At 36.9% G+C, this 22,212-nt stretch overlaps 1 protein-coding gene across 2 annotated transcripts in view; it reads left to right on the top strand.

The window, feature by feature from the left end:
* ITPRID1 (ITPR interacting domain containing 1) overlaps positions 1 to 22,212 on the top strand; it is a 104,986-nt gene that overhangs the window by 15,650 nt on the left and 67,124 nt on the right. For both annotated transcript variants that reach the window (XM_054494188.1, XM_054494189.1), the window contains exons 4-8: positions 1,123 to 1,174; positions 3,467 to 3,553; positions 5,898 to 6,100; positions 9,193 to 9,764; positions 14,469 to 14,526. In XM_054494188.1, coding sequence (XP_054350163.1) covers positions 1,123 to 1,174; positions 3,467 to 3,553; positions 5,898 to 6,100; positions 9,193 to 9,764; positions 14,469 to 14,526 — 972 coding nt within the window. The remainder of the gene's footprint in view (positions 1 to 1,122; positions 1,175 to 3,466; positions 3,554 to 5,897; positions 6,101 to 9,192; positions 9,765 to 14,468; positions 14,527 to 22,212) is intronic.

The raw sequence follows: 22,212 nt of genomic DNA, 5'->3' as shown, positions 1-22,212 counted from the left end.
GAATCTTGCAATGGCCCCTGAATAAGCCTCTCTGATAACCAATATTTATTTCCTCTATTCTGTCTTCAGCACCGCTATCAGGCAAATGAACATTCAGCATCATCTTTCTCACATTTACTTGTTTGCTCAAAAACCTTTCATGGTTTTCATGTCCTAACACATACATATACACTCCTCTTTCTGTCTTTCAAATAAGCTATAAGATGCTCTGTTGGCAGTGTGGTGTTACAGAAACAACAACAACAAGCTAAAATAAGTTGCAGCATCCTACTAGTCATGAGAAATTTATTTAATCTCTCTCAGCCTCAGTTTTCCTCTGGGTTAAGTGGAGATCAATAATATCTATTTCAGGGATTTGTTGTGAGAATTACAAGAGAATGTGTGTGTAATATGCTTAGCACATTGCCTCGCACTAAGTTAGTGCTAAATAGTCAATGTTATTTCTGCAATCAATAATAAAGGTAAGAATAAATTCCTAGATGCACTACTTTCGACTGTATGACTATGGGCTCATTACTAAACTTCTGTGAATCTCAGTTTCTAATCTGAAAAATGAGGATAGGTTCTAATTTTAAGGCTGTTGGAAGGATTAGATGACACAAATGAAGGGAATATGCTTAATACATGCTGGGTCCTTCATGTATTATTTTTTGCTTGTCCCCACACTGCTTCACAACTTCCTATACCATGAGAGAGCATCCCTAAATGCCCTATGAGCTAATCAGACTACCCCTAGCACTCTGCTTTGCACTTTCTATAGACATCTTTTTTCTCTTTAAGGGCAATGCGTCTTTTAAGGGCAATGCCTCTTTTCCAGCCATCAAATTCTCCCATTCTTAAAAATCCAAGACAAGTACCACTTCCTCCATGAAACCTTTGCTGAATACTCCATTTAGCACTGACTTCCCTCTCCATTGAGCCAGTACATTTCTTCACATGTTTGTCATACAGCGTAGCCATTAATTTCATTCTGTCTATTCGCTGCAGAGATGCCTTGTATTTCATGCCTATATAACCTTGGATGTGGAAATTCAATTCTACGTTGGTTTCATTTGGGGTTGAGAAAATCCTCCACAAGACAAAACGAAATAAAGTTCTCCTCTACTTTTTTTGTTGTTGCAGTTTCTTTGTATGAACAAGGGATGGTTCAAATGACTGTGAAAGACTACATGAGGTAGGTAGCAGAATCAGTGTTACTTCATGCCAATATTTTGCAGCCACACCTTTGCTGAATAAAATAGAAGTAGGGAAGTTTTCTTAATATTGCCATGGCTCTTGGGATCTCGTGAAAGGTAACTGGTTTAGTCACAGTGCCTAGAATGTTTACATTAGCTTTGAGAGAAATAGAGGTTCCTTACAAATCATAAAATTGTGAGCAAATTAAATCAACAAATGTTGATGTGGGGGAAAATTTAATTAGAAAATATGCATAAATGATATTCTACTGTACTGCAACTCTTCATAAGGACCTGTTTATAAAACAGTTACATTCAATATTTTCATTTTGCTAATGTAATTGATTATTATTCTACTTACTGGACAACAATATATACAATTTCCAATGTTAGGTAGAAAGCAGTGAGAGTCTCTTCATTGGAGGAAATACTAGGTCTCAAGCGTGGTGCCCAGAACACCAGCATTACATTATGGGGGACCTTCATAGAAATGCAAATTCCCAATCCCCACCCTAGACCTACTGAACCAGATCATTTGGAGGTAGGGTCCAGAAACCTGTATTTGTGTGTGTCCTTCAGATGACTTTTTTAGCCACACTCTTTTAAAAACCACTGGAATAGACTATGAGCTCTTTAAGGTTAGGAACTCCCCTTCCTGCGCTTTTGTCACCTCGCATTTTCAGGATAATTCCAACTAGTTGTAAACCAAATCTGCAGTACTGCATCACCCTGCTGCTACCAATTCACCCCTAAAATGCTATTTGTCATAGATTTTTCTCCTTGCAGGATTGGCTGTTTTTGCTACTCATTGAATCATAGAGCTATAAGAGACCACAGAAATCTCTCAGGCAACTCTCGTTTTGTTGAAGAGGAAAATGAGAGCCAGGTTCTGTGACCAACTCATGCTTCCAGGCTTTATTACAACAGTGACTCTGTATTGGCTCTCCTTGGATCCAAGGGCAGGCTGCTTCTGGGTTGCTCTGCTGCACCTTCCAAAATAAGGCGTGGCCCTCAAACAAAGAAGGAAAAATAAATTATGGCAGGCCTAATGAAAACTGAGGCGGGGCAATAAGTGAAAGGGTATCTTCTGCCTCTCCTTGAGGCTCAAGGAGCTCAACTGTCTGTTAACACCAGAGTTTTTATTATCCAGAAAAACACACTTTCTCAACCTTACAGAACAGAAGCAATTAAAGGACAGGGCCCAGCTATTTTTTTTTTTTTTTTTTTTTTTTTTTTTGAGACAGAGTCTCTCTCTGTAGCCCAGGCTAGAGTGCAGTCGCGCAATCTCAGCTCACTGCAATCTCCACCTCCTGGGTTCAAGCAATTCCCTGCCTCAGCCTCCTGAGTAGCTGGGATTACAGGCGCCTGCCACCACACCTGGCTAATTTTTGTATTTTTAGTGGAGATGGGGTTTCATCATCTTGGCCAGGCTGGTCTTGAACTCCTGACCTCGTGACCCACCCACCTCGGCCTCCCTAAGTGCTGGGATTACAGGCGTGGCCATCATGCCTGGGCCAGCTATTCTTACCAAATGTAGCTAGAACAAAGTCAGCAACCCAAGTAGGATAACTTGTTCTCCTTGGGAACATTGATATCTGCATTGTATTTTTAATAAATTCTAAATATATGCCAACTGGCTGTTATATTTGATGGGGCTAGATGTGATCCATGGTATAGCTGAGCTATATGTATAAAACTGAACTATATTATGACAGGGTTCCACTCTCTTTGGAAGCACTTTCAAATGATCTGCAAAGCAGGCCTATTGGATAGTGATGTTCATTTTTTCCATAGTAAAGGAGTTTGTTAGAAATGCATATGGATGGCTACAGGAGCCCTGGAGACAACACTTAGAGAGTGTTAGCCATGTGATATGAAATCCTTCACTAGTATGAGAATTAATGTAGAGTCACTTCAGTGACGGCTGGCTGTACTTCTTTCAGCATATAATTTTAACTTCTTCCCAAAAGTTGGTGCCTAGCAAAGCTGTGTTCCTGAAAGGTTCCCCAATGATATGCCATCTGTCAAAAGTGAGACATTCTGTCACCTTCATAATGAGCACTAGCGGGCACCTAACACTTAAATTCTTACACCTTCTGTAATACAACGCTCTTGAAAACAGGAGCAGCTCCTCCACTGCAAGCTCTCTTCTCCAAAGGTATGGCCATTATGGGATTATTAGAGACTAAGAGGAAATGCAAATGTTGCTCTGGAAGGAAAAGATTCACAATGACCTCCCAGGAGACTATCTAAATCAATACATCTCATTGTTGGTATTTTCCCAACTGTAGATCTTTGCATCAGTTTTCAGAAACTCCCACCCTATCCAGAGGGACCAGTTTCAACTCTTGCTATTCTACTGCAAGTGTACCACAAAGGTATGTAATTTCCAGGTGCTTTTCATCCTGAGAAATCATTCTGTGCAACAGTGGATTTCATGAAATTATAAGTAGGTACTTGTTCAATGAATGGATGAGAGAATGAATAAAAGATTTTCAAACCCCATCTTGCAATAAAAATATAAAAGAGTTAAAAGAGTTAGTAAAATTGGAAACAGACTAAATATCTGTCAATGGGGAAATGGCCAAATAAGAGATTGGCCAGTTCATTTTACAGAATTCCATATAGTGATAAAAAGCATAGGCAGACATACACATATTGGCTTAGAAAGATCTATATGCCATATTTTTTAAGATTAAAAAAAGCAAGATGCAGGGAGGTACATAGAGTATGTTACTATACATAAATCAAACAAGTGAAAACCATAAAACAGGTATGTAAGTGCATAGGAAAATGTCTGGAAGTATACTCATAGGTTTAACTGGAAGAGGGTCAGGATTGGTGGGGGTAATAGCTGAGGGGAGTGAAAGCATTATGTGCACTATTAAAAATTTTTTAACAAAGTCAGTATATCTAATTTCTTCCACCATTAAGTATTACTTAAAAAGTTAATGACATTTTCATGATGATATGAAAATATGTTTAATGACCAATCAATACTTATATTCTTGGTCAAGAGACTGAAGCCTTTGGAAGGCAGGAACTATGTTCATTTTTGAGCCATGCGTACCTAGCATAGAACCTAGAACATGACAGATATTCAATAAATATATGTATAAACGGGTAGGATAAACATTTGTACAGTGAAGTCAATATGATAACAGATTAAATCTTTCACGCAACTTTAGATTTCTCACCAGAATTTTTTTCTTCCTTGAACCTCTTTATATTCAGGTGTCTGTGTCAGTGTAATCAAGTGAGTGGCATTCCTGATTCCCCTGTTAATCCCATGATTAAGATATCCAAATGGATCCATCTCCACTTCCCGTTATAAGTTTCAATAATCAATTGCACTGCGTGGTGACCACAGTTAATATTAAGTTATTGCAATTTCAAAAATACTAAAAGAATATTATTTCAGATGTTCTCACCACAAGTGATGTAGTGGGTGTTTTAATTGGCTTGATTGAATATTCCTACAATGTATACATAGAACGAAACATCACACTGTACTCCATAGATACACACAATTATTATTTGTCAATTAAAAATTTTAGTTTTCTTTTTTTTTAAAAAAAGAGACACAAAATAATTAAAGAAAAAAAAGAAAGTGTGAACATGATGCTGGTTGTATCTGGTAAGTGGGCATCCCCAGTGAGATAGGTACCTGTTATTGAATGTGTAAATGGCTAAGTAAATAAATTGTAGTTAATCCGATTTCAATTATGAAGTCACTGAAGTAAAATTATCTAAACTATCTCAAACAGGCTCATTAGTGTTGCATGTAAAGAAAAGGCAAACAAAAACTTCAACAAAAGAGCTGAGCAAACCTGGTAAAATCTTGTCAAAAGGTCTGATTCCTATGGAATCCATGAAAGACTCCCATAGTCTCCTGGGTTAGCTTAGTAACTTAGGCGAAGTTCAGATGTGATAGGCATACATAATATAACTATTTATATTTATAAATATAACAAATAAATATAGAATTTTAATATGTCTGTAATATAACAAAATTAAATACTTTAGATATTTATATATACAAATCAAATTAAATATATATATAATTTTAATAAAAATTATAAATATAATTTCCAGCTAATTGATGTTTATCTTTTAAAGTGCCAAAGTGGACTAGAACGAGTTGATAAAAGCATTTTTTGTTCCTTAGCCAAGTACACAAATAATACACAACACATTTTAATTCTACCTAGGGACTTACAATCGTTATTTGTAAACATCGGTTCTTGTAGTCTGCGTTTAATGATATCCTGGACAGATCTGTGTTGCTGAGGATGCCGCAGACTGGTGCTCTATTAAAATAGCCTTCTTTTAGTCTACTGTTTACAGTTTTGTGTTTTTTTTTTTCTGTTTCATTTCTTGCCTTTAGTGACCACTTGTTTGTGGTTGTCAGTGCACTGCCTCTGGCTGGTATCTGTCCTGCAGTCTCCCTGCCCTATATAATTTACCATGTGCCTGTTGTGGAATGGGAAGCCAGTTAAGTAAACTCATAGTATTGGATGTAAAGTACAGGCAAGCAGTCCCTAAGTAGGGGTGCCAGTCAGTCCTTTAAGTAAGTATATAGGAACGCTAGTGCACATACCGTTTCTCTATTTAGGATCCTCTTTCATTCAATATCTGGGAGATTGGGTGGATGAGGTGACCAGAAGAAAATTGTGTTGGGTTAACTGTTTCTGGATAAAGATATTCATATTTTTACCACAGCATTCCTGAATGGCTGGAATTTTGGGAGAAAGATCCAGTGGAGATTCTCTTGGATCTGGGGTTTGGTGCTGATGAGCCAGACATCTGCACGCAAATCCCAGCCAGATTCCTTGGTTGTGGCTCAGCAGCCAGAGGGATCAACATCCGTGTTTTTCTTGAAGCTCAAAAGCAGCGAATGGACATTGAGAACCCCAGCTTGTACGGTAAGCGAGGTGCCTGTGGCATTCGCATCTCGGCATTGGGAATGAGTGGGCAGATGGCCCACAGTGTAGGCAAGGAGATTGTGTGAAGTAGCATGCAAACCCTCTATTACAGTGACTTCACACACAAAAGATGGATGTCCAGTGGGAGTTGGTGTGTATGTTTTGGAGAAAGGAGTATCTATTTGCTCCATGTTGTCCTCACTCAGGAACACAGCCTCTAATCTGGAACCTCACTAGTTGCAATGATAGCAAAAGGTAGAAATGGAGAATGATACTCAGCTCTTACATCCTCTGCTCCTAACTTACACACAGCGGGTCTTGTTCACATTTCAATGGCCAAAATAAGTCATATGGCCACACCTAACTCCAAGTGGGTGGGAATGTACAACCCTACCAATTGCCCAGAAGGAGGAAAGCTGGCAGTAATGGTGAGCAGCACTAATATGTACCATAGCCACATACCCAGGAGGCAGAGAAACCAGAATCTGACAAGGATTATCACGAATCATTAGGTGAAACCCTAATTTCCTCATTTATGAGATTTAGAACACTGTCGTTTATACCTTGAGCTGTAAGTGATAGTTATTAATCTGCCATGCCTCCTGATTTAACTATGTCTAAACCTTATAGCTAATCGGGCATGTTGCTGTATTTCTTCAGCTGGTGGTCAATGTAGTCCTTTTCTCTAGGACATTACTGAGCATGTTCTTGGGGGTGCCTGTACTGTGCTCAAAACAGTTTGGGGGAAAGATGCTTTGCAGCTTAATAGGTTTATTTACTGCAGGATTGATTTAATATGCTAAGGTGCACTTTCAGCCTCCTAGAGGGGATGCAGTGTAGCATTTCAAAACAAAAGGCCTCTTGGAGAAGCATTGAGGAAGACCTTCTCTATAGTACAGAGTTTGAGGAATTCTGGAGGGGGGAAATGACAAAATTCTGATTCTCAAATAAATTCTTTTAAATAAACAAATTCACTAAAAGGAAAGTCATGTGAGACAAAGTGTTTTTCTCAAGCAATTATCTGGAACAGGGACTTCACTTGGAGTTCTCATTTTAGCTCCCATTTCTCCGTTTTCATGTAGGTAAAATGGGTCTCAAAACTTAAGGAATGATTTTTTTTTAAAAAGAGTATGTAAAGCTGAAGGTTTTGCAATGTAGTATTTCTTTACTTTTTAGATTCAATTCATGTTGTTCCTTGTTATCTCCTCTTGCAAGCAGCACAGAGATGCAAATTCTTTGATCAATTCTTTATTTCAGGAGAATAATGTCATTTACCAATATTGAATAGCATTTGAGCTGCTGTGAAGTAAATATTTCACAAATGAAATTGACATATGGATTACAGAGAAACTAGGAGTTGGCCCCTGATTCTGTGATCCCTGGTGCACTCTAATTTCTACAACATAACACTTGATGCAAGGAAGCAGAGAAGGTCAAATATAAAACAACCAATAATAAAGCTAGTTGGCAGATAGAATGGAAAATTATATCTCATTCAAAGTCAATACAAATGTTTAAACTTGGGACATGAGAATCAATTAGTCCATTGTTCAATCTACCCGAAGGCAAAAATAAAAGAAAACACTTATCCAATGCTTCAGACTATTGTGTTCTCTGAATTGACTTAACCAATTAAATTGGTAGGTTTTGTCTTAGTCTAAATTTAAAAACCTGCTTTGGATGGATGTAAAGCAATCATAAAAGTTGAATTATCATTCAGTTGTACCCTCTGATCACGAAAGAGATTCAGTTTCAACTACAGCTTAATTTAGGGGGGAAATGTAATCAGAATTATTCTGAAACATCCAGAACCCCACAGTTCCTATAGGTCTTGGAAAAATATCTCAGTCCTCTGTGAGAATTCTGTCACTTTTTTTTGGAGTAGAAGGATGATTAGTCAATACTTCTTCTTGTAGGTAAAAGAAACAGGTAGGCACTGGCTCTTGAGAGTCAGGGACATTGCTGTGATGATGCAAACACTAACATAAGACAGCATCCTTGCCCACCTATGTGGTCCTTGACCTTCGCTGAGTTATGCAACCCCACATGCTATCACTGTGATTAAGAGGAGGCTGGGTAATAAAAACAAAATATTCCATTTTTATTACAATGGTTTTATTATCTTGAGATACCAAAAATATTTTCCACGTTTTTTTTTTTTTTTCAAACTGGCAATATGTTCTCACTTTAGCCCTTGCTGCATTAGGTCTCTTCCACTTGCTAATTAAGTCAATACTGTACTTGCATATGGCCCAAATGATAGAGGCCAGATCATCCAGAAAGACTTAACAGGTTGATGAGCTGGTTTGTTTTGAAGGGCAAATGGGTTTTTACATTAATGACTATCTTCTCTGGAAAGACTGAGGAGAATATATCCGCTTCCTAAGTCTTGCTCATTTATAATCATTGTTTTAAAAACTGATACTTACATGGCATCGTGTCTTCACAATTTTGCTTTAGTGCTCATGACAGATGTGAAAAATACATGAGAGATGAAAAGACTGGCCACTTAGTATGTGCCTGGCATGGGTCTAGCACTGTGTAGCTCTTAGTTATTTTATTCTGAGCTCAAACATCCAGTGAATGGTTGACCTGGGATTTGGATCCAGGACTTCTGACTCTATATGCCATGATCTTTCCACACTATCAGGTGACAGTATGAATAGGGATGATGTAAATGATGGTAGCAATACACGTCACATAGAGTTATGGAGGAATATTCAGGTAGCCTCATGTTGATAGCACTGGATTCACTCTTTAATATATGTTAGTATACAGATTCACCGATGCCTACAGTTTTTAATACCTAACACATAAAAACTATAGGCATATATGAATCTAAATAGTTATGCGTATTCAACTAAATACAAAAGCTGTTCACTTTCCCCATAACACTGCAAAATCTCATTACGTAGGGAGATGATCTCCATAATAGTAATGGCATATACTGAGAAAAACTTGAGTTTCAAGAGCCTAATGTCCTTCCTATCTTGAAAATTTCATGTTAACTGACCCTTCAGTTTTTACTACATTAATACGGTTTCAGCAAAAAAGACCCAATCTAAAACTTTCGTGTTTCTTGTGTTCTGCAGGTCGCTTCCGACAGCTGGAAATCCTGGACCACGTGACCAATGCCTTCTCATCTCTGCTGAGTGATGTCAGCATCCTGCCAAGCAGAGCTGAAGAGAAAGCTGGAGGAGAGAGTGTGCAAAGAACCTCAGTGAGTGCCACCAAAGAGCATCGAAGAAGAATGGGTAGACTCTTAAGGAGAGCTTCAAAACAGAACATCAGGAGGGATTGTAACCCAGGGGTATCAGAGTCCTTCAAGGTGAAAGATGAAGTTTTTATCCCCTTTACAAAACCATGGGAGTGTGGAGCAGAGCTAGCAGCAACCTCAATCAACCACAAGCAAAATCATTTGTCTCTGTCAGTAGAACATCAGTGTCTCCAAGCCTGTGATGATTTGCTACCTTATCCTCCTCATGGTCTTCTGAGCAAGCAATGGCCTTGCTCATCTATGCCGGCCAAGCAGGCTCCTCCTTCCTGTGTGTCTGAGGGGTCAGTCAAGGGCAGAACTCAGAAGGAGAACTTATTTCAGACTAACAAGCTCAAGAGCTTGTCTCGTCTTGCAGGCAAAGGACCAGACTCATTTGAAATGGAAGAGGTCAGTGCTGCACCAACGTACCCAGCCTCCTAAGGGAAATAACTTTCACTATGACACCCTTGTTTTCCAGCCCTCATTTCACCACTTCATCTTTCAATCCCTCAGCATTACATCTTAGTGTTCTGAGTCAGTTTAGTGATTTAAAGTCATTCTAGTTGCTTTTGTTGGAAATAAGCTAGTAGGAAACCAGCCTCTGCTTGCTCCAGTGTCTTTCCTTTTTTCTTGCTCACAGTTGAATCCGTGGGTCATTTCTGACTTTGCTTTGGCTCAATTGTTTTATGTACCTGTATGTATGCTTTTTATCTATTCTCTAACTTTTCATGTTTTATATTCTTCAAGGATCAGTTCAACTACTTCCCAATCAGTGAAACTTGCTTTAACCACTTCTCCTCTGTGTTCTCATGGCTTTAGCAGCGTGAGCTCGTTATGTTAGAGATTGAGTGTGTGTCAATGCTGTCTCCCCAAAAAGACTCTCTGCTCCTTTAGGGCCGGGGGTGTGTGTGGGAAGTGTTTCCCCCACAATGCCTAACACAGGGCCTCAGACAAAGCTGTAGGGACTTGGGTATGGTTTTGATTTTAGGATGTTAGTGTGATGTTTATTTGTTTGCTTTGGGATGTACTGATTTTCACATAGCTTGACCTTCATTTCACACACGTTCTTTGCTCCTCCATCCCCGCCTTCATTCATTTACACTAGTTTTTATCTTCACTTAGGTGACATTCTCACTTGTACTTCTCAGAGTTGGGTTTTTTTTTTCTTTTCAAAAAATACATATACATGTCCACTCATCAGTCTATTCATAATGGCAGCTAGGATTGGGAGTTAACTTGTTGTTAACTGTGTTATTTAACATAATTACAGATAAGTAATTACAAAGGAAGAACAAGGCTTTTCTCTCCTTTCATCTAAATTATCTAAAAGTAGGACAGGATATTTACATGCAAATTCCAAAGTGGGCTTACTTTTCCGTTGAGACCTCTATGTGCCAGGCACAGAAATGGTAACAGAATCTGCCTTGAAAAGGGAGCTACAGAGAAGTGGCAGGGATGGACACTGAAATTATAAGATGGTAGGCACAGAGCCAGCCCTACAGGTACACTTTACATCACTATACAGACATATTTTCGGGTGTTCCAGGAGCAAGTAAAGGCATTCTTAGCCAGCCTGGGGTGGAGAGGATAAAGAAATTCATAGAAAGTAAGGCTTAACCATAATTTTAAAAGAATAGAATTGAGCCAGGTGAATATGCCTATTGGCATAGCTGCATCCTACAAAAATATAAAAATTACTTTAAAATATGTAGATGTTAAGGTTCCTAATATCTATGTATATGTATATATGGTTGTGTACATATATGCCTTGTATAAAAATTAAAGAACCTTAAAATGTTAAACTGAATTTAAGTAGTAGCATTAAAATGAACAATAATAATAAAAGGAAGAAAAAAACATACCTTTGGTCAAATGCCCTGATTTGAGGATAAACTGAGAAGGCACTAAAAAAAGGATTTTTAAAAAACTTAATCTTGCAAAGATTATTTAATTACCAAGCCAATAGTTAAATTACTATAAAGAATGTCAAGCCTGCTGGGCGCGGTGGCTTGCACCTGTAATCCCAACACTTTGGGAGGCTGAGGCAGCAGATCACCTGAGGTCAGGAATTCGAGACCAGCCTGGCCAACGTGGTAAAACCCCGTCTCTACCAAAAATACAAAAACTAGCTGGGTGTGGTGGAGAGTGCCTGTAATCCCAGCTACTCGGGGGGCTGAGGCAGGAAAATCACTTGAACCCGGGAGGTGGAGGTTACAGTGAGCCCAGATCGCACCACTGCACTCCAGCCTAGACAACAAAAGCAAAACTCTGTCTCAAAAAAAAAAAAAAAGAATGTCAAATCAATCTATTAGCTAGGATCCGAACAAAAAGTTTCACCAAACTCCAACACATTGTCAAGCCTCGTCAGACTCTATTGTCCCTGAGGTTCTTCTGCTTCAAACTAGACTGATTTAGAGAAAAATAACGTTCCTAGTATGCCATCGAAATGTCAGAGTACAGGGATAGACAAACATCAAATTTATCAAATTTGATAAATTTTATATAACTAAATAAGAAAAGAATGTTAGTCCTTGATTGGTATACTTTCAAGAATTTTTAAATTACAATTATTCAAGAAAATATTACCTATTAGTATGTATTTGGGGAGAAAGTAGAAACACACTCAGACACCAAAATAAAGAAAACAAATTCACATGTTTCTTTGGCACATAGTAGGTACTTAGTAAATATTTGTTAACTGAGTGAACATCCAAAGAATTTGACAATATTAATTTAATCCAAGGGTGACTTTCATAGAAAAACAGAACATTCTGTCAAACTTCATAGCCGTCTTTGTTTATGGTGTTATTATGTTCTAGGATTTGTGTGTGTGAGAGACTGTATGTGTATGTAAGGCAGAGATAGTCCTAAAAATGATAAAAAAGAAACTCACTACTTGAATTTTATTTTAATAAAAAATGCATATAAAATATTACATTCTCACTGGGGAAAAAATATTTGTTTCACTCAATACCAGTGGATGAGTAAATGAAGCTTGGGTAGATTGCATCTTAAACAGAAGCCAATGCCAGATTTAATATTTATTTTTCAATGTCAAATTTTAAAATCCAATTATAAGAAATGAAAAATATCTGTGAAATTGGCAGATTTTCATGGCATTTAAAACAAGAGCCAATGTACTTAAATATCTAGCTATCAGAATTTCAAGTATGATTGGCCAAATTTTGCCTCCAGATCAACCAATGATGCTTTCCCTAAAGTCGTACTAAAAGCTGCATTTGGCAATGTTTGTCTCACTTCTCAAAAGTATAATTTCAACAGAATTGTGCATAGATTTTTTAATGGAAAAATCAACATATTTTTGCTTAATTTTACTTAGTAAAATTGAGTCAGCCCCTCTCTTTTTAAATTCCCAAATACATTAAGTGAATTTGATACTTGTAAAATTTGTGCAATTGTAAACTCAAGGTAGGATGCTTCTTCATATCCATAATAAATGATTTTTAGCTTTCCCTCCTGTTTGCATATAAGCATCCTATTCTCTAGAAGTCACATGTGAGAACATTAACCATATTATTAAACAACCCCAGTCAACATCTTGATTAGGTGGGGAATGTTTCAAAAGCCATAACTATTTATTTATTTTATTTTTTATTAATTAATAAGTTTGGCTCAGGTGGAATAGCCCAGGAATACACCTGGCTTTCATTTTAAATTAATGGGGCTTTTCCTTTTTTTTCAAAAGACAAACATGTGCTTCACATTTCCCTAAGTGGATTTTTCTCCATGATAATGGTCATAGCAAAAACTTTTTATTACACTTGAAAATGCATGTGATGTGCACTGATTTGAGTTACCAACACCAGTGAAAATAATGCTAAGAAGTATGTCTAATAGATTACAAGTGTAAAGTAACTTATTTGAAAAAAAAGATGAGAAGGATTAAAAAGAGAGGTTAAATATTTCTTCTTATTACAGTTGAGCTATATTCTTATGGTCCCTAGTCTATTCCTGGGTTAGAGGTCATTTTTGGCCATATGTACCACAATGTTTAAAATGTTTATGTCCTTTGATTCAGCTTTCGGTACTCAAATATCAATTCCAAATAAGTAATATGACATGTAGAAACAGATTTATGAACAAGAATATTCACCTCATTTCTAATTGCAAAATTCAGAAAACATTCCAACAGTGGGACAATTGTTAAGTAAACTAATGTACTTCCTGAGAACAGCCTACTGTCCTGTCATTAAAGATGATGTTTTCAAAGAAATCTTATGATGTGGAATAAAAATTCCGCCTTCAAATTTTTGAGAGAAAAAATTTGACTACATGACAATATCCAGAAAAAATGTATATAAAAGAAAGCTTGCAAAGAAATACTCCAAAATGTTTTTGGAGTAACAGTAACTGTTTTCTTATCTTCTTTTTATTTTTTGTAGAGATGGGGTCTCACTATGTTGCCCAGGCTGATTTTAACCCCCTGGCTTCAAGTGATCCTCCCACCTTTGCCTCCCAAAGTGTTGAGATTGTAGGCATGAGCTATCAAGCCCAGGCCTGTTTTTTTACCTTCTTCTTCTATGTATCAGTTTCTATAATTAGCTGTATTGCTATTTTAGAAGTAATATGCATTATTTTGTTTAATGATAACTTTATTTTCATCAATACAGAAGTATTTATTAATTTCTTTAAAAATTTCAAAAATAAATTTTGTTCTAGCAATTTGGAAACTAAAATTTTAAAAAATGTCTAAGCACTATATAGCAATTAAATTTTCTGAATTACTCTCCATAAATTTATCAAACCCTAATTAACTTTCTCCAAATATACTTAAAGTTCTTTGGAAGCAAAAAAAAATCTAGATTAGAAATATTATTATGTAAATTTCTTTCAAATGCACATCTTCCAGAAGAAGGATTGATCCTCCCATCCAGATGTGATCTTCCCATTTCCTCAACTTCTTTAATTCTTTGAATCTTCATCATGGGTACCTTGTGCCCGCTACCTCTTCCCAGCAGATTGCAAGTTATTTGAGTTCAGGAATTCATGTTTATCCCTCTTATCAGTTGCCAGTCTCATTATATGTTGATTAAAATAAGTGAATTTATTTGACAAAATTTCTAATGACGTTGATGCATTTTGATATCTTAGGTCCAAAGCTTTGAAGAAGAGACTGGTAATCCTCTTGACATGACTTCAGGAACTGTAGGTAAGAATTTATCAAGATGTGTGATCTCATCAATGGTCTTTCAGAATATAAATAATTGGTATTTAAATTTCTTAATATGTACAGAGCTTAAATTATCTCTAGAAGATACTCTAAATTCATGCATCTTCTGAGATATTAAAAGCCTACTGGCAGACCGGGTGTGGTGGCTCATGCCTGTAATCTCAGCACTGTGGGAGGCTGAGACATGGGGATCGCCTGAGGTCAGGAGTTCAAGACCAGCCTGGCCAACCTGGCAAAACCCCATTTCTACTAAAAATACAAAAAAATTAGCTGGCGCAGTGGTGCGCACCTGTAATCCCAGCTATTTGGGAGGCTGAGGCAGGAGAATTGCTTGAACCCAGGCGGTGGAGGTTGCAGTGAGCTGAAATCGTGCCACTGCATTCCAGCCTGGGCAACAAGAGTGAAACTCCATCTCAAAAAACAAAACAAAACAAAAAAACCTACTGGCAATGCAAATGTACATGTAAATTTTAAAAGACCACAGAAACATTCAGTATTCCTGGGGCTACTGGTGTGTGTGGCTTGTCTGACACTAACTATATGATCTGACTACCATAAAGGAATGAATTTCATGGGACTGAGCCTGACTGTGGGGAGGGGGGTACTTTTTCACTCCTTCTACCAACTGCTTCATAGTGCACATGCTGTTTTCATTTAACTGGGTCTCAGTTTTTCCATCTGAAATAAAGAAATAAGTGCAGATAATTTTAAGTTCTCTGCTAGCCCTTGCATTCTAAATTTTGTATAATCTTAATGTTAAACTCTCAGTGGACAGAGGTTCCCTAGATGTAGCTTTGCAAGTCTTCTCTCAGAATGATGCTTTATCATCCTAAATAACAGAGAAGGAAACACTTCTCTATTCCTGGTTTTCATTCCCCCATTCAGTTGTCACTGTGATTCAGCATTTCCATGGTCTTATAAGGGAGTTAGAAGTAGGCAGAACTAGTCCAGCAAAATACAGCAGATGAAGCTCATGCATTTCCTGAAAGAAAATATGCAAATTTTTAATTTAATTTAGTGCCATGTCAAACACATCTTTTTCATTACAAAGTGTATGTATGGGCCTCATTTTGCTAAATGCTGTTTAGAAATTATGCATTAGTAATTATAGGGTCCTGCTGATTACATAAATTGTTATCCTGCTCTTCGAAGTAATTACCACATAACCTGCATTGAGGCTTATAAGACAAAAATAAGCATCTGTTTCCCATCTAATTGAATGCTTCTCAATGAAGCTGGAGGTCCCCTTGCCAATAGGAATTGCCTTCCTTGACATTCTATTAAGAGGTCAATTAATACCATGTAAGTCACCCCAATCATTCCAAAAAATTATTTGGGAAGTTAGACAAAAATTACTAATCTACATTTCATCTCGAATTGAGAGAGCAAAGTAAGGTAGGTGAAGGAGAGCCTAATGGATAAAATCTGACTTATAGTACAGCAAATGTGATTTTGTTACTTTCAAAAATAGTGTTGTTAACTGAAACAAACATAAGACTGAGAATAAATATGTAAAACTAGTTCAATTAATGGGAAAAGGAAATTATCATATGTATATGATAACTGTGTGTGTAATCACTTTGAGATATGTATACATGCATTTTTTTTCTCAAAGTACAAAACAATTACTTCATTTTAAAAATGAAAGCACATGGACTATTTTGGCCAAAATATTATAGCAGTAGTGATGTTTTGCTAGTTTCAGTGCCACTCACTCAGCTGCTTCCTGACTCTTGAGATATTTCCTCTTGGAACATTCCCTCTGGGAACCCAGCCCCTATGTTGTGCAAAGCCCAAGTGACATGAGGATGCCACGCATGAACTTTCTGGTGGACAGTGCTGCATGAGCTCCACGTGAATAAGCCATCTTTGATGTCCAGCCCAAACGTTCAGATGACTCTAGCCCAGGTGCCATCTGGTGCAACTACATGAGAGAATCCAAGAGAAAACCACACTGAGCTGGCCAGCCCACAGAATCAGGAGATAGTAAATTGTTGTTTTAAACACATAAATGAAGGTATATGATGAACTCTTCAAATACCTTTAAAATTTGTTAAAAACCAGTAGTAAGACTGTATTGCCTCTGCTCATGGGCAATACTCTGCATACTAGCAGAAAAATTATGTTTAAGCATTTCCTAATTGAATTTGAACAAATTGACTTCATATAGAAAATTGGGACTCAAGGCCACAAATATACTATCCTCCCTGAGCCCCCCAAAAGTAAAATGCCACTTAAATGACAAGGGAATATAAGGAAAAAAAGGAAATATATAATAGTGCTATTTAAAAGGAAGAAGAGGAGGAGAAGTCTATCATTCATATTCTATAAGACTAGGACTTTGTGTGGGATACATTCTGGGCGAAGTTGCAGATAATTCTAGGTAAAGAGCCCAGCTAGGAGTTAAAAAGATGAGTCTACTGCAGAACTATACTAACATGATAAGGTAAAAATTTCCAAGAGAATCTCATTTAGCTATCAACTTGGACAAGATATGCCTTCCCTGTCACCTTATAAAATCATCAAACCAACCAAAATTATAAGATTTAGCAGTTCAAAAATCAGAAGTTATTCAGAATAAATGTCCACTAAAAAAAGAATGATTAGAAAGAAGCATGACAAATCTTTAGGAATTAATATTCTCAGTGAGTTGTATGAGGACATGGCATCTATGTAAGAGAACCATCTCCAATGAGTAGATTCCTTTCAGATAAAATACACAATGCTTGATTCTGTTTCTGATGCTAAGTAACTCCTAATGAGCCAAACCTCCCACAGAGAATATCATAAACTCTGGACAAAATATTTTCAAAACTCCTACATAAAGGTACTGAAGAGTGAGCAAAAATGAACAGAGAGTGGAGGGGGTTTCAACACATAGAAGGAAGGAATGGCACTGGGTGAGTGTCCTGTTTTTTAAAAGCTTTTTGAGGGTTGGCTCCAGTTGACACCGTCCTAAAACTCTAATAGAAAGTAGCAGTCTTGGCCAGGTGCAGTGGCTCATGCCTGTAATCCCAGCACTTTGGGAGGCTGAGGTGAGTGGGTCACTTGAGGTCAGGATTTTGATACCAGCCTGGCCAACACAGTGAATCTCTGTCTCTACTAAAAATACAAAAATTAGCTGGGCATGGTGGCGGGCACCTGTAATTCCAGCTACTCAGGAGGCTGAGGCAGGAGAATTGCTTGAACCTGGGAGGCAGAGGTTGTGGTAAGCCTGGATTGTGTCAACTGCACTCCAGCCTGGGCAACAGAGTAATACTCTGTCTCAAAAAAAAAAAAAAAAAAAAAAAATAGCAGTCTTATGAGTTAAAAAAGAAAATCAGAATATAAAATTTGAGGAAATGATAATAGCTGAAAAGAGAAGGAGGAGAATCACAGAAAGGAGAGAACCAAGGAGGAAAATCTCAAATTCTGGGAATTAAATCCGTTCAAATCTCTAGCTAACTGTTGAACCAAACACACATGGAAAGGACTTAAAGAATCTGTTAAGACTAAAATAAGTGAACTGAGATTTTCATCTGGGGTTTGATTCCAGCCAAGTTCCCTGCCTCCTTAAACAATATACCATTCACAATATTCAGGAACAATAAAAATATACTAGACACATGAAGAAATAAGAAAATATAACTCATATTCAAGAAAAATGGCAATTAATGAAGATAAACCATGAGAAAACCCAGATGTTCTAATCAGCAGATAGGGAGATTATTATAATTATGCTAAAGGATATAGAGGAAAATATGCTCACAATGGATGAAAAGATAGAAAATCTAAAAAAAAAAGAATTATAATAAATAATAAAATGGAAATTATGTAAATAAAAACTGTAATTTCTGAAATTCAATATTCATTTAACATTACATCAGAAACAATGAAAGAAAGACTTGGTGGATTTTAATATATCTATAGACATTATCTAACAATCCGAAGATCAGGAAAAAGATTTGAAAATTATACAAAATACTTATCTGAGTTTCAGAAGCCTGTGAGGCAGTATCAAAGGTCAAATATATATGTAGTTGCAGTCTGAGAGGGAAAGGACAGAGAAAACTGTGCAAGAAAAAAAATGTTTGGAGAAATAATGGTGGGAAATCTTCTAATTTTGCTCGAAGATTTACATTTACAGATTCAAGAAGCCAGCAAACTCTAAGTGGGATAATTACAAAGAAAACTACACCTAAATAATACTAGGATCAAACTAATAGAAATCAAAGATAAAAGAAAATATTTAAAGCAGGCACACAAAAATGACATATTGAATACAGGGGAATAAAGATTTGAGTGACAGAAGACTTCTCATTAAAAACAACAGAGACCAGAAGACAGTAACTATGAGCCAGAAATCTACATGCAGCAAAAATATCCTTCAAAAATAAAGATAAAATTTCAGACAAACAAAAATAACTCATCACCAGCACCCATGTACTGTAAACATTGCTAAAGGAAGTTCTTTAGACCAAAGATGGGCAGGGTGTTGTGGTGTTTATACCATATGTTGATGTTATACTTGACAATTTATAGCATACAGGGTGGGGGAGTTGGTAAATGAGCAAAGATACCTACAAGATTTCTACATTCTACATGAAGTGGTACAATATAACTTTAAGTAGACTGAAAAACTAAGGATGTAAAGCAGACAAAAAATGAGAGGTATAGCAAAATGCTAATAATTTATATACATATGTGTGTATATATATACACATATATACACACATATATATACATATATACATATATACACATATATACATATATACACATATATACATATGTACACATCTATATACACACACATATATACATATACAAATATATGTATATATGTGTGTATATGTATATATGTGTGTGTATATATATATATAGTTTGTTTTTTGAGGTAGGGATCTCACTCTGTAGCCCAGGTTGAAGTGCAGTGATGCAATCCTAAATCACTGCAACCTTGAACTCCTAGTGTCAAGAGATCCTCCTGCCTCAGCCTACCAAGTAGCTGGGATCACAGACGCACGCCACCATGCCCAGCTACATTTTTAAAATTAAAATATAATTTTTAAAATTCGATAGAATTAGTAAGAGACAGACTGGTAAATGCATAAAAATGACTGAAAACTAGGAGATGTGTGAGAAATTACTTAAGAACTAAGTGGGAAAAGAAAAAGAAATGAATATAATAAACAAAATGTCAAGGAAGACGGATCCAAGAAATACCACATAGATGTAAGAGGTGGTTGCAGTTGGACTCTTAATGTCTTAAGTTTTGACTGGGGTTCTAAAAAAGATATATATCAGATACAAAGTCAATATGTGGCAAGCATATATATGCAGTTTTCTAAGGAATTTTTAGGAACCAGTTCCACAACATTGACCCTTTTAGCCATCATGAATATAAAGAGCGGACAAGTTGCAGAGAGAAGAAAAAAATGGATGAAGAGATTTCATTGGAGAACACTGTTTCCCTGCTGGGTATCCCCATTCCTTCTTCGGAGGAAGATTGAGGACACTAAATTTCACTCCTAAGCAGTAAGAAGACTGCAAGGAGATCACTCACAGAGCAGTGTCATTATATTTAACAAATACAGACACACTGTGACAGGTACTGTTCTAAATGTTTCACATGCTTTACTTCATTTAATCCTTAAAATAAACCTTTAAGGTAGGCACTATTACTATTTCTGTGTATTAGAAGAAGAAACAAGCACAGAGAGGTTAAATAATGTGCCTCAGTTTCCCATAGAGTTCAAAGTGGTGCCAGGTTTCAAATTCAGCCTGTCTAGCTCCAGAGTCTACACTCTTGAATGCTGTGCTATGCCTCTAGAAAATGAGTCCCTTGCATGTGGGAGACGCATGGCTCACGCATGAGAACATCAACACTGACTGTGGAATGGGCTGTGCCTCCAGGTCAAGAACTCTAGTGAGCAAGAGAGGAGTTGAGTTGACCCCAGTATTTCATCAATTATAAGATGAATGATTTTTCCCAATTTGTCATCCTTGCAATCAAGATACATGTTATAATTGATGACAGGTCTTAGTTTAATTGGTAGAGAGTTTTTTTCTTATTATAAAATAATGAGAGTCTTAAACCTGATGGTATCTAATATTTGATGGCAGTGGACATATGGAAAAGGTAATGCCATCTGATGAAACTACTGGCCCGGCTGTGAGACACATGTATGCAGCCATAACAACGTAAACACTCCTGATTGGCTTTCTGCTTTGAGAATCAACAATGAGAACAACAGGGAGACAATTCTGGTCACATAGCAAATTAGAAATATTAGCAAACCGAGTATTTTGAAGATAAAAATGTAGCTGTTGAGAAGTGGTTGATGGGAAGTGTGAAGAAAAACTGGTGAAAAGGGTAGGGATTTTCTTCCAAAGAGAAAAATAAATGGCATGCTCAAACACCAGGAGTGGTGTTCATGAAAGTGTGAGCAAGTTTTAGCAAAACCAACAATGAATGGTGCCAAACCCTAGGCTTGGAAACATCAGGGAGATATTGCCACTCTTAGGATCCCATATGGAAAGGGTTAAAAGCAGTTGTCTTTGGGGAATTTTCTTTCCATGACACAGTATTTTGGCACTATTTGATTTTTTAATGTATATATTATACTTTGATTTAATAAATAAATAACTTGCAACAAAAATGGTTTCTACTAAATTCAGGCACATCAATGAAATGAAAACATCTAAATATAACAGTAAAATGTATAAAGTAGAAGGATATGGTGGGATGAGAGTTAACTCACACATTTCTGGACCAAAAAAATGCAGATTACTTACAAAGAGAAAAAAATTTCAAATATCTCATTAGCAGCATAAAATGGCAGATGGCAATAAATAAATACACATATAATTTAGAAAGGTAAGAAAATGTGAACCAACAATTTTATACCTAGCCCTACTCTTTTTATGCACAAGGGCAATATAATGTCACTCTCAAAGATAACAGGACTCCCCAGGTATATCAGCCACTACCTTTCCAGGACAATGTCCTCAAGTAAGTGAGACCATGGATGGAGCATGAATTTTGGAGCCAGCTTGTCTGGATTTCAATCCCACAATCTAGCAACCGCCAACTGTGTAACTTTAATAAATTACTCAATCTCTATGCTTCTGTGTCCTCATCTAAAGAAAATAAAAATAAGCATAATAACAGCATCTATCTCATGGGATTGTTAAAAAGATTAGCCTAATACATGTAAATCCCTTATTTTATATATTAGCTCTTTTTACTACCATTCAAGTTGATTAAGATGTTACTCAAAATAAAGTACTCTGGAACAGCCTTCCCCAATCTTTTTGGCACCAGGGACCAGTTTCATTAAAAGCAGTTTTTCCATGGACTAAGGCAGGTGGGTGGTTTCATGATGAAACTAATCCACCTCAGATCATCATAAGGAGCACACAACCTAGATTCTTTGCATGTGCAGTTCACAATAGAATTTGTGCTCTTGTGAGAATCTAATGCCACCACTGATCTGACAGGAGGCAGAGCTTAGGTGGTAATGCCCATTTGCCCATTCACCGCTCACCTCCTGGTGCATGGCCCACTGCCTAATAGGCCATGGACTGAAGCCACGGGTTGGGGAACACTGCTCTATATTAATAAAAATAGTTTATGGAAAAATTGAACTCAAGTAGTAAAACCAAGGAAGATTAATTGTGAAA

The sequence above is a fragment of the Pongo pygmaeus genome, chromosome 6 (assembly GCF_028885625.2).
Source record: "Pongo pygmaeus isolate AG05252 chromosome 6, NHGRI_mPonPyg2-v2.0_pri, whole genome shotgun sequence".
In the NCBI taxonomy this organism is placed as follows: domain Eukaryota; kingdom Metazoa; phylum Chordata; class Mammalia; order Primates; family Hominidae; genus Pongo; species Pongo pygmaeus.
Note: the sequence above shows the minus strand (reverse complement) of the source record. Positions and strands in the feature narration are given on the sequence as shown.